Below are 12,218 nucleotides of genomic sequence, written 5' to 3' on the forward strand. Positions count from 1 at the left end.
CGCTACTATGCGCCCTGGCTGTATCTAGGCTAACGGCTAACATGCTAACTATTATTTTTATGTCACTGGTCACTTGAGACAAATTTAGGACGATAGGAGACAGGTTGAAATAAACCGAAATTTCCCTTTAATTTGATTTAGATTTTTCTTCTGTGCATTTTGTAAATCAATAAAAATTGTATTTTTGAAAGCATTCTCACTTTACAGCATTCATTTCCCATTATATTTTCCCCAAAGAAATTACATCTCATGTTTAACCACAACAGAGACATCAAAGACAGTGGCAAATTTCAAAAGGACTTGCTGAGATGAGAATGTTCTCAACAGGGTACCATAGGCGCTGACCGCTCACTGGCGAGGCATGCTGGATGTCCATGCAAATTTTGAAGTAGGCAATATTTAGATAAATTGTCCAAAGATTTGTCATTAAAAGAATTAAATTCTTGCTTCAAAAAAAATCTCACAACAACAGTGGTATTTTGGAAATTACAGTTTAAAGGTGCGTGTTTTCTCCTCCACTATAGCCGCTGGTTGGTGTGAGTCCTTTGCATTGTGGGATACAGTGAGTGAGGTACACTGGTCCGATGCATACTGGAGATTTTTTACAAATCAGTGCAATAATGCTAGTATTGGAGGCAGTTTTGAATACAGCCATATTAGATGTCATAGATTATGTCACTGATGGGCTTACCTAGGCAGGTGACATTAAAGATGTAGGAAGAGGAATCTGATGATGCACACTCCCTCAGAGCAGATCCAGACTGAACACAGTCAGAGCTGATGATCCACACAGATCTGTCTTTGGACTCCTCTGTCCGTCCAACAGAAACCACAGAGCCACAGTCCATCTCTCTGCAAGCATCAGCAGCTACCACCAGGGCCTCATTATAGATCATGTAAACACCTTTTACTGGTCTCCAGTCTCCCTGATGTTTCACCTCCAGTGTTCCTGCACAGCGACTGTCTCCTTTCACCACCCTGACAGATTCTGTAAAAGAAGTGAATTTAATGAAGACAAGAATGGATGAAACACTGACTGCTGATTCTGCTTTAATGATTCTTTACTTCTCCTTTCATTCTCTGTTTACCTGTTGACTTGTGTTCTCCTTCAGCCTGGAGTACTGAGGAGAAAATCAGGAGATTTACATCAGTATAAAGCGGCATGACTGGACAGTATATCAACGTTCAACTGAGAAATTTGGATGTGTTTTTTTGGTAAGGCTCCAAAATGATACAGATGATACAGACTAATATTTGCACACTGTAGAGAATGAAAAATCTCACTATTGCAAATCCCAGTGAAATATGGTCTAAATGTGAACATTCAATCAACGTCTTCAAATAATCCATGAAAAAACTTTAACTTCTGAACCTTTTCTGGACATCTTTTCAGTGATGATCATAGTCATCTTTTCAACAGAAAAATGTTCGCTGGACGGACTTAACTCTTCAAAATGAAGCCAATGCGGCAGTGCCAAAAACTGCAGTTCCTCTCACTTGAGGCTGGCTCCAGGGGCAAGTCAATCCCCATAGACCCCAGTGTTAAAGTGCTAAACTTTACAGCAGACATAAACATGTTTAAAGCCTGGTACCTAAAAAATTGGTTTTGGTCTCTATTTTCAATTTCCCCGTTCATGACAACTGTACAGGGGTGAATTTTCAAATTAGTCACCCGTTTACATTATATTAAGTTACGCAAGCCTGTCACCCAAAGGGCGGGGCGATTTGAGTGACAGGCTGTCTGCTGATAGTGTCCTTAGCTTCTCTGTCAAATCAGAATAATACATTCATAATAGATTAAAAGAAGAATAAAAAAAACTTGATATAGGTGTGTGTGAGCAGTTTGTTCTCTTATTTAAAGATTCATATAGGTGTGTGTGAGCAGTTTGNGTATGTCTTCCTGTTTGTATTCTCTCTGCTGTGATCATTACATGTCAGTGAATATCTGCAAACAGGAAGAGGTGGAGCTTTACTGGAATATATTTGTTTTTGTTATCTTTAGTTTTAAAGAAGATATTTACACTTCTCTGAACTGCATTTGTGTGAAACTGATGATCTTTCATTCCCTCATAATATGTACCTTGCTAAATAATGACTGTAGCAAGGTGGACGGAGATCAGTAGAGAAGATTATGTGCCATGCTTCAATAAAAACAATACCTTTCTGTACAGACAATCGACAAAGGCTATAAATAACCAATAGTACACTAATTAGAAATACTTTGGAGACTTGGGGTAGACATAAGAGAAACTGTGAAAAAATAAGAGATGATTTAACAGTATTGAGAGGGAAAAAGAACCCTGATGATACTCCAAAGAAACATATCTGGGTATAAAAGGGACTGACCACATTTGGACAATGTCTAAACAAAAATGGAATGTCATTTGAATCTCTAAGGCAACATTGCCATCTACCACTTTCTCACGTCTTCATCATTTACAAAAGAGAGGTTACACCCAGATTTGTGAAACAGGGAGGGGAGCAAGGAAGACAAGAAACAATCTTCATCCTCTTGTGCAATTCCTGATGTCAAAGTACGACATTAGATTTAAGCATCTTATTTATCTTATTTAAATGACTGCATGTCATTTCTGTCACTACATGGTCATGCCTTTATAAATCCCTGTCTTGAACACCAGGTGATGTGGTGGTCCACTTTGACAATGTTATCTGTAGCCTTTACACTTTAGCTTCTAACTATCTTTGTCTTTTTAACCTGTTGTTGCTGCTGCTGAGTCAGTTTGACATCCTGGATATATCCTTCAAACACAGACTGTAGACCTCTCTGTCTGCTTCTCTCTGAAATTGCTTTGTAATTATTCCAAAAAGTTGCTAGTATTTCTTCAGGAAGTGCAGTTAGTTACAGTGTGGGCTCCATGCTCCCTCTGACAGCTTGACAGACAATCACAAAGGGGCGGGGCCTAGCCAGGGGTCAATTGTAATATACATTCAAAATGCTGAAGGGAGTGTGGGGAATCGTGTGCCAGCTTTGGACATATATTTTGGTTCTGACCATCATTACAATTGTTTTGGAATCATATACAGAAGGAACGTAGTATCTTGAATTGTGTTATTCACCTAAATGCAGATTTTGTGCTGTTAGGCAAAATGACAGACAAAATACAAAATTAAAATGATAAATATTTCTAAAGGATACTGCATATCACAGCAATGACACAGATAACAAGACATTGGCTTCAAAAACCCCTGGGGCAGTATTCACAAAGCTTCCTAATACAAAGAGTTGCTCCTAGTGATGGAGTTTTAAGAAAATTCTTAGAATTGTGACATTTTCTTGAAATTTCCCCTTAAAGTTAAGACTGGGTCCTTGTAAAGATAAAATAAAATTTTATTACAAAGCATCTTAGACCTTAAAAGAGCTCCTAAGGTGAAAAACTGTTTGGAGCAGGGACGAGGACTTTTAAGAGGCTTACGAGTTTCTTAATCAGAGGAGAAAATGGCAGAAAAATAAAGAGGTTGGAGAAATATTCACCACACACTGGATGACAGTGAGTTAATGAAATAGATTAGATCATGCAAGAATTATGTTTGTGGTCGATCTCATTAGGAATACGCACACATTTCCCACCAAATGAAATAACAATATAATGCCAGAAATAAAATTATCACAACATTAAGATATTTGAAAAACCGCATAAATGCAACAGTGCAGCAGTGATGACTTGGGTCTGTCTCAGCCTTCCATCAGCAGATTGATCACACCATCAATGACAACACTTTCACAGTCAGCAGTTCATTTCACTTCCACTGGGTGTCCACACTTTGCAGGATCACAAAGGGGCGTGTCTGTCACAACCAATCACATCTGTTAAAAGAATACATCATACCCAGCAATGGGATCAACCACATCTCTTTTCTACAGTAAAAGTTTCTGTCCCCTCCTTGCTCTGAGTTCCTCTGATAACTTTCCTAAATCACCCCTAAGCTGGAACTCCTTACTAAAATTTTTAGGCCAAGTTCACTGAGAGTATTCTCAGAGTGTTTGTGAATACAGCTCCTGATAGACAAGTAGAGAGACACCATTCAACGAGTAGATAGAGACTTAACTCATAAAATTACGGGGAACCTCAAACTGTTTGAAAAAATATTGTCTAAGTGGTCAAGTTACTGTCATATGGGAAAAGAACAATGAACAGTAGCCACTGGGATGTGTTTCTCAACAATTGGTCTGACAGTCGTCAAGAGGAGCCATACCTACTTTGATATGGCCTTGTATTTTTTTTTCTTATTCTCTTTTTGTATTTTCACTCCGTATTTTTTTTCTTGTATTGTTTTTTCTTGTGTGTGTGTGTGTGTGTACATGTGAGTGCATTTGTGTAAGTGTACATGAACACATATAGGCCTACATAAAGGCTTTTTTGTGTATTTGTATATAGTACTTGTTGTGGCCATTTGTTCAAAGGGCAAAAAAAAAGGACAAAAATAAGAGTTCCTGGTGCCCCTAGTGTTTACCCACAAAAATAAATAAATAACAATAAAACAACACAACACAAAAATAATAAACTAATCAAACTAATGACATAGCTCATTCAGTACTCTTTGTATTATATTCTGTGATTTTATTTACTCATTTATTTATTCATGTCATTTTTATATGAAATATGAAATGGGGGTCAAGGATATTTTTTATATGATTTCAAAATTATGATAACATACTTTAAAAGTAAACCTGTACTGTAACTGTTATTCTCATGTATCACTGGGTGACTCACCACCTTGGGTTGCCAAACAGATGTCATCAGCATAGATGACCTTGCGGGATCTGATGATGGGTTCATCATTATACACAAATGACCTGCCCATCACCAGATCCCGGAATTTCATCTACACTGATGACATCTGTTTGGCAACCCAAGCTACTGACCTGGCATCTTTGGAGCAGGTGCTCAATGAGGACCTTGCAAAACTGGACCAGTACCGCAAAGACTGGCACCTACAACCAAGCCCAGCAAAAACAGTTTCTAGTGTTTTCCATCTTCGAAACTCAGAAGCTGCCAAACAATTGGAGATCAGACTGAGTGGACTTCAGCTCAGACACGCCCCTAATCCACCATACCTGGGAGTGACTCTGGACAGGACACTGTCACTCAAGGAACACCTTAAAGAAACAGCAGCAAAGGTGAAATCCAGAAACAACCTCCTCTGCAAACTTGCAGGTGCAAAATGGGGTGCAGCAGCCCCCACACTGTGCACCTCAGCTCTGTCATATTCTGCAGCAGAATACTGTGCCCCTGTCTGGTCCAGGCTTGAGAAATTTGCATTCGCTAAATAAATAAACTCACCTACTGATTTAATTTCTTGTAAGCTATATACGGCTAAGATATATGAAATGGTATGATGACAATAAAAAGTATTAAAAAAATAGTCCATAAATCTGCAGGATGTTTTCTGCTCTGCTGCTTTCTTTATTCATATCAACTCAGATTGTTTTGCTCTATAGGCTCATTTTTCGATTTCTACTTTTTATTTTGAAATAGATCTGACGCTGTGAATCTGTTTGTGTTGTTGTGTCCCACCACTCTTTAAGTGAGGCTTTTACACACTATCCAGTTGCTTCATCTAGTGGTAAATCGACACATCAATATCTCTGAGGTTTCTGAGCAAAATAAGCCACCACGCTTGGTTGTTATCACTTCCTGTACGTTGCTATGATGATCCACAACATGGGCATCACAGTTTGCTTGTTTTACCTGCATGGTGTTTGAGGCCAGAAGGAGTTCACTGAATAATTTCCTGTTATTTATTAGTTCTGATGATTTAGTAAAGTTTTCACATTCATGGTCTTGAACATCGACTCCTGTGGAGTCAGAACATATTGATTGAAGGAAACTCTGACGAAAACTGACACTAAGGAAATGTTTGTTGTTGCACTTTAAGTTTCTCTGTGTGAGCAGAGAAGGAAGAAGTACTTACGTCTTTTACTTCAGTATTACTACAGTGCAGAAATACTCTGTCACAGTAAAAGTACTCATTATGCAGAATGGTCCATTTCAGAATAATATATATTATTGGGTTTTTGAAAACATAATTTTTCCACCTCACAGCTAAGGCACAACCATATCAAAATGTAAAAAGATGCAGAGAAATTAATTCATGCCTTTATTTCAAGCCAACTCGACTACTGTAATACACTTTTTACTGGCCTCCCAAAAAACACCATTGAGACACTTCAGCTCATTGAAAACTCCGCAGCTCGGCCGTTAACCAGAACAAAGAGGAGAGAGCACATCAGGCCAGTCTGAGCTGCTCTACACTGGCTTCCTGTTACATTTAGAATTGATTTTAAGCTCCTCCTCCTTGTATACAAAGGGAGGTCGTATGCTGTAAAGCCCTGTGAGGCAAACTGTGATTTGTGATATTGGGCTTTATAAATAAAATTGATTGATTGATTGATTGATTGATTGATTGAGTAAGAGGGGAGATAATAAAAATGAATACATTAATTAATAATAAATAAAACTACAGTAAATAGAAATAATGTAAAAATTTAGGATTATAGAATATCAAAAAAGAGAGAAAATGGCTATTATTATTATTACACGTTGTACTGATTACAGAGGGATGTAATAGGCTAATGGAGGCAGCAGGGGTCAGACTATAGCTGGTGAAATGAAAAGTGGGGGGAAAAATGGGTGTGAATGCATGAATGCATGCATATGTTCAAAAACAGAGAGGAAAAGAAAAAAGAAAAATAAAACAAACAAAAAGATAAACACTAAATTATATTATAATGATGATGATGATAATAAAAACAATAAAATAACACACTAATTCTTGAGGATTGGGGGGAAAATATTTTGATTTTTCACTTTTTAGCAATTCTTAAAAATATTTTTTAAAACATCAAAGTCTTGAACACTAAAGAAGCTTCCCTGTGATTTCTTCTTTTTTTTTTCTTAAACAGCATAAGGTCTTACGGAGTTTACAAACAGATATGCATTTATCCATTTCACTGCAATTACAGTGCCATTTTATTTTACAACATTGCTAAGAGTCCTCTTAATTCTAATCAAAATACTCATTTTAAAACCACAGTTCTTATTTAGTTTGTATTTAGGAGGGCTACGGAGTTGACCTGTTATGGCTGAGACACACCCGATGGCAAGATTAATACAAAACATCAAAACATAGAAAACTCACCAGTGCTTGAGAAGCATCCCTGCCTTTGTGGAAAAACAGGAAGTGAGACGCGAGTCTTTACGATCAATGCATTCCGTTTCTTAACTGTTATTTCCTCATCATGAGCCATGACAACATTAACAGCGTGCGAGGGATCGGACTCTGGTGCCAGTTTTAAGAGGCTGAGACGCAGCTGCTGGACAGAGACAAGAGCAATAACAAGGACAACCTTGCGCATATTTAGATTTTTTTTTAAATAACGTCAGTAAGCATCACATAGCCTAATGTGTGTTTCTTTTTTCTGGTGGAAGGATTTTTTAGTAAAAGTTGCAACGACAAAGATATGATGGGTGTGATCAGCAGTGCCCGCCCCTTTGACTCCAACAGAACTGGCATCAGTTTTTTTTTTTTATCCCATTTATTTATTTCTGTGTTTGTACAATATTTACACACCTCGCATAAATAAAACTAACACAAAAACTATGCATATATACACATATTTACATAAAGATAAAATAAAAGAAGATGAGGGGTATCAGTTCATAGTTGTTACACAGAAGCTTTGGGCTTTTCCATCCTCTAGTCCATGTAATGTTTGAATATAGTGGCGAATTTCTATTTTGAAGTCTTGTATTCTTGGTTTCCTTTGAAACAATTTACATTTGTGAACATAATATTTTCCATACAAAATCAACAAATTTAAAAAAAAAAAAGGTTTTCCCTGCCAGTAAGTCCTTTCTTAGCATACATACATATGTCTTTTTTCCAATTTAACCTTTATGCTAGTTAAAGTTTCAAAAGATATTCCACTTCTACCCAAAATAATATAACGTGGTGACATTCACAAAATAAATGATAAATACTTTCCACCTCTTGCTTACAAAAAGTACATTCATTTTCATCCACATCTTTAAATTTTGAGATAAACTGATTAACAGGGTAAATTAAATGTACAATCTTAAATGAAACTTACTTTACTTTGTTTGTGACACAATATCTGCTGCTTGTGTTCCAGACTGACTCCCAGTTGATGTTACTGAATTCTGAATTCCAGAAAGGTTTGGCTGAAGGAGTTGTAATTCATTGGCAAAGTCTCCATAAATGTCTATTGGAATAGTTTTTGTGTGTTATACTAATACCACCTACCATAAGATTAACCTCAAACTGTGAATTCACCTGCGGCCTGCTCCTCGCAGTAAGATCAACAAACCAGCAGGTATTGCATCAAATATATGGCAAACTCTTTGGGAGTGACTGGGATTCCATATTTCTTGAAGAACTCAGTGTAGCTGTACAAATATCCTTTTTCATCCAGAAGCTGTGTCACAAACAAAATATTCAGTTTAAACCATCCCTTAAGAAACAAGGATGTATTCTTATACCTTATGTCTTGGTTGTTCCAGATAAAACAATTATGTGGACAAAAATTATGTTTGTATATTAACATCCAGGATAGTAATGCTTGCTTATGGTAGCTTGACAGATTGACAGGAATCTTATCAACATTGAAGTTGCAACTCAAGAGGAAATCAATTCCAACCACCTTTTCAAAAATAAGTTCTGGTATAATATACCATAATTTCTCCTTTCCTTGCACATATCTTTTAATCCAGTTAATTTTAAAGATCATATAAGATGTATTAAAATCCAATGCATTTAAACCCCCTTGGCAATGCGGGTTGCATAATATAGTTCTTTTTAATTTATGAGGTTTATTTTTCCACACAAAGATAAAAAGTTTCGTGTCAATCTGCTTTACTATTTCTTGTGGAGCATCTAGGACCATTGCAGTACACCAACTGTGATAAACCTTCACGTTTAGATAATAATATTAGATAATATTTCATGGTCCATCAAAAATATAAAAATATAACAGGTGCTACCAATAGTGAAAAAACAAAAGAAACAGAAGAAAACTGAACAGAAAGGTTTCGGCTACACAGCCATCTGTTTCTTTTGTTTTTTCAGTATTGGTAGCACCTGTTATATTTTTATCTTTTTGATTGTCCATTAAATATGGAACTTTTACATCCGTTTACCTTTGGAGTGGAGTGGACATTCCATTTTTCTGATCAGTGTGCAGGCTTTTCCTGTTTTCTTCATGACATTTTGTTTGGCCTACGCACCTGATGTGAGTTTTTTCCTTGGACTTAGTAAGACAAATACCCTTTCTTCTATTTTATTTGCAGTTTGAAAATGTTTTGACAAACACACTCATCCATTGTTTTTCTCATGTCCTTTCATAATACAAAGGTTACGTGGCACATGCAAGCATGTGGCATCCCTTTGCCATACGGTGATCGAGAGAGTGGTGAGGGGGGAAAACACAACAGTGACTCAACAGAGGCAAAAGTGGCATGCACCATCCAAAAAGCCACACAGTGCAGAGTTCCTTGAAGACATCCATATTCAGAAAGTTAAAGGTGATGTTTTGTGTACATTTAATAATTGAATTTATCAATTATTTGGTGTAGCTGGCTGTCCTTTTCTGTGATTTATTATATTCTGTTATTCCCTTCTATGGATGTGACATGCTGCTACAAATGTATGCTAATAACTCACTGTATTACAAACCCAAACATTATGTAGTAAGTCCATTTCATATTACTTTCCACTGAGCTACAAGTCTCCTGTCTTGTTTTTACTCTCTTGCATCTGTGAAGCCACAAAGTCCTATTCACCTCAGCCTGCCAAATCATGTCACCTAAGACCAGTTTTTAATTTGTACTCATTTGTACTTATACTTTCAGGAAACTGTGTCATTGAGGAGAAATGTCATACCTGGAGGTTCCAGTTTGACCCTCGAGCTCTACGTCACAGAACCAAAAAATCCATCTATGACATGGACCTTCAGGGTTCCGAGAAGCTACAAATGGAAGTGCTGGGATTCTCATGTTCCTGCCAGCTGCCCCTGATCCAGCACATGCATTACCTGACATGAGGGACTGTGGTGTAGTACAATGGGAGGAGGCCCTTTAAGAGATCCACTACAGCAAGTGAATGTTGCACTCCCCCCCCCCCCACTCCCATCCCTAGCAGCTACACACTGCTCTTCCAAAGATCAGTTCTTCGAGGCAGCTGTACAGCAGTTGGACCAAGATGATGTTTCAGCCATGTGTCAGCACACAATAGACCAGAGTAATTCAGATGGATGGCGTGACTACAGAGTAGGGCGTGTTACAGCCAGCAAAGCACATAAAGTGTTTAAAAAAGTGAACCATGGAGTAGTAAACAGTAGGAATACTGCTTTGCTGAAAGAAATTATGAACTATGTGCCACCAGCTCACTCACCAGCTATCCATTGGGGCAATTATTATGAAAAATATGCTGTGCACAACTTTGAGAAGCTGAACCGACGTAAGCACAAGGGCATGAAAACAGCCAGACTTATTCTGTACGGCCAGCTGCCCATAATGGCTGCATCACCAGATGCACTTGTATCTTGCAAGTGTTGTGGCACTCGTCCCCTTGAGGTGAAGAACCCCTTCAAGCATCGAGCTCTATCCCGAAGTTTGCTGAACAACCAGATTCTTGCCTTCATATCACACCAACAGCTTTGGTTTCTTCTATAGCTACAATGAAATGATTGAATATAGAATTTCCAAAAAAAAAAAAATGTTTAACTCATTCTGTGGGAAGTAGCATCATATATATTGCTTATATTACCATATTGTCTATCAAATGGGTGTCATATAAAAAAAAAAAAGAGTATAAATTGAAATATTGCTGTTCCCTACAAACAGGTGAAATAAAGCTGAAAGCAACACATCCCTACTACTTCCAAGTTCAACTACAGATGCTGGTCACCGGTGCAGCTGTGGGGTACTTCTTTCTTCAAACTGCTTCCCCATACAACAGATACCACACAGAGGAAATCAGCTTCAACCCCTTGCTAGTGGAGGAGATAATTGCAAAGTCAACAATTTTCTTCCAGGAATGTGTGGGTGACCCACACACAATGGAAGAAATAAGTATTTATTGTTACTCTTGCAAGGAGTGGTCACAGTGGACATGTGTAGGGTTAAGTGGTCAGGAGGCCTTCCTCCAAAAAAAGGTGACCAATTGGTTTTGTGCAAAATGTGAACTGTTTGAACATTAATTCAAGTATGATATTGGTTAAGTATTCTGTGGCACCCCTGGACTGGTTTCATGGCACCCACTTTGAGAAACCCTGGTTAAGTGCACTGAAATATAGAAGTGAACATTCCTCCAGCCTATGCGTACTGTGTACTGTTTAATGCACTGAAATTATTTCCATATACAGCACTTGAAGAAAAAGTACACGATTTGTGAAAAAAAAAGAAAAAAAAAGGAACACACAAAATACCTGTTTTGTTTGCATTTATTTTGCGCTACAAATGCACAAATTTTTTTGTTAACCAAAAATGCACAATGCTACGGAAGACGAGAACGGCCATGTATTTTTTTTTTTTTTGTGCACTGTTATCTCTTGATAACGACTTATTAATTCGTTATCAGGAGATAACAAAGATTGTTTTCTCCTGATAATTGTCAAGTCTGATGATTGCGCGCTGGTTAATCTGAGATAATTGTCAAGTCTGATGATTGCGCGCTGGTTAATCTGATCGTCCTGATTTCAGCCTACAAGAGCTGCCACTGGTGTCCCAGGGAGGTGAAAATGGCAGATCACATTATTGATCAACGCATCAGGATGTACTTCAGTCAAGATCTAACACAGGCAGAAATTGTATTGTGTCTTTCTGTTAGGCATTCAGATTAGTCCTCGTCATTTAAGGAGAAGACTAGCGCGGTTACAACTTCACAGGCGACGGTTAAGTGATCCTGCTCATCGACGGGAAATCACATCATCTGCTATATGTGACGTACATGCCCTTATTTGGATAACACATCGTGGTATTCCCCACACTTAAAGCCTATTGACAGCGTAATGCGCTCTGGCTGCAGATGTATTAAGCATTAATCCGTTCTTGCAGCACTTCTACAGAAAGTATTTTGTTAGAGACAAACCATCCATCTGTCTGTCATCTCACCTGTTTGGCCGGCCTTGACCAGCGAATTCATCAGCTTGTAACAATTCGCCAACAACAGAAACTGAG

At 37.8% G+C, this 12,218-nt stretch overlaps 2 protein-coding genes across 2 annotated transcripts in view; one reads left to right on the plus strand and one right to left on the minus strand.

Annotated features, from left to right (window-relative positions):
- LOC126385431 (scavenger receptor cysteine-rich type 1 protein M160-like) overlaps positions 1–1,164 on the minus strand; it is a 17,976-nt gene extending 16,812 nt beyond the window's left edge. Inside the window, exons 1-2 of the mRNA XM_050037141.1 lie at positions 1,089–1,164; positions 692–988 (exon numbers count right to left, since the gene is read on the minus strand). Coding sequence (XP_049893098.1) covers positions 692–988; positions 1,089–1,164 — 373 coding nt within the window. The remainder of the gene's footprint in view (positions 1–691; positions 989–1,088) is intronic.
- Positions 1–12,218, plus strand: part of LOC126385577 (gastrula zinc finger protein XlCGF57.1-like) — a 69,296-nt gene that overhangs the window by 40,107 nt on the left and 16,971 nt on the right. The window lies entirely within an intron of this gene.

Source organism: Epinephelus moara, chromosome 24 (genome assembly GCF_006386435.1).
Source record: "Epinephelus moara isolate mb chromosome 24, YSFRI_EMoa_1.0, whole genome shotgun sequence".
Taxonomy (NCBI): domain Eukaryota; kingdom Metazoa; phylum Chordata; class Actinopteri; order Perciformes; family Serranidae; genus Epinephelus; species Epinephelus moara.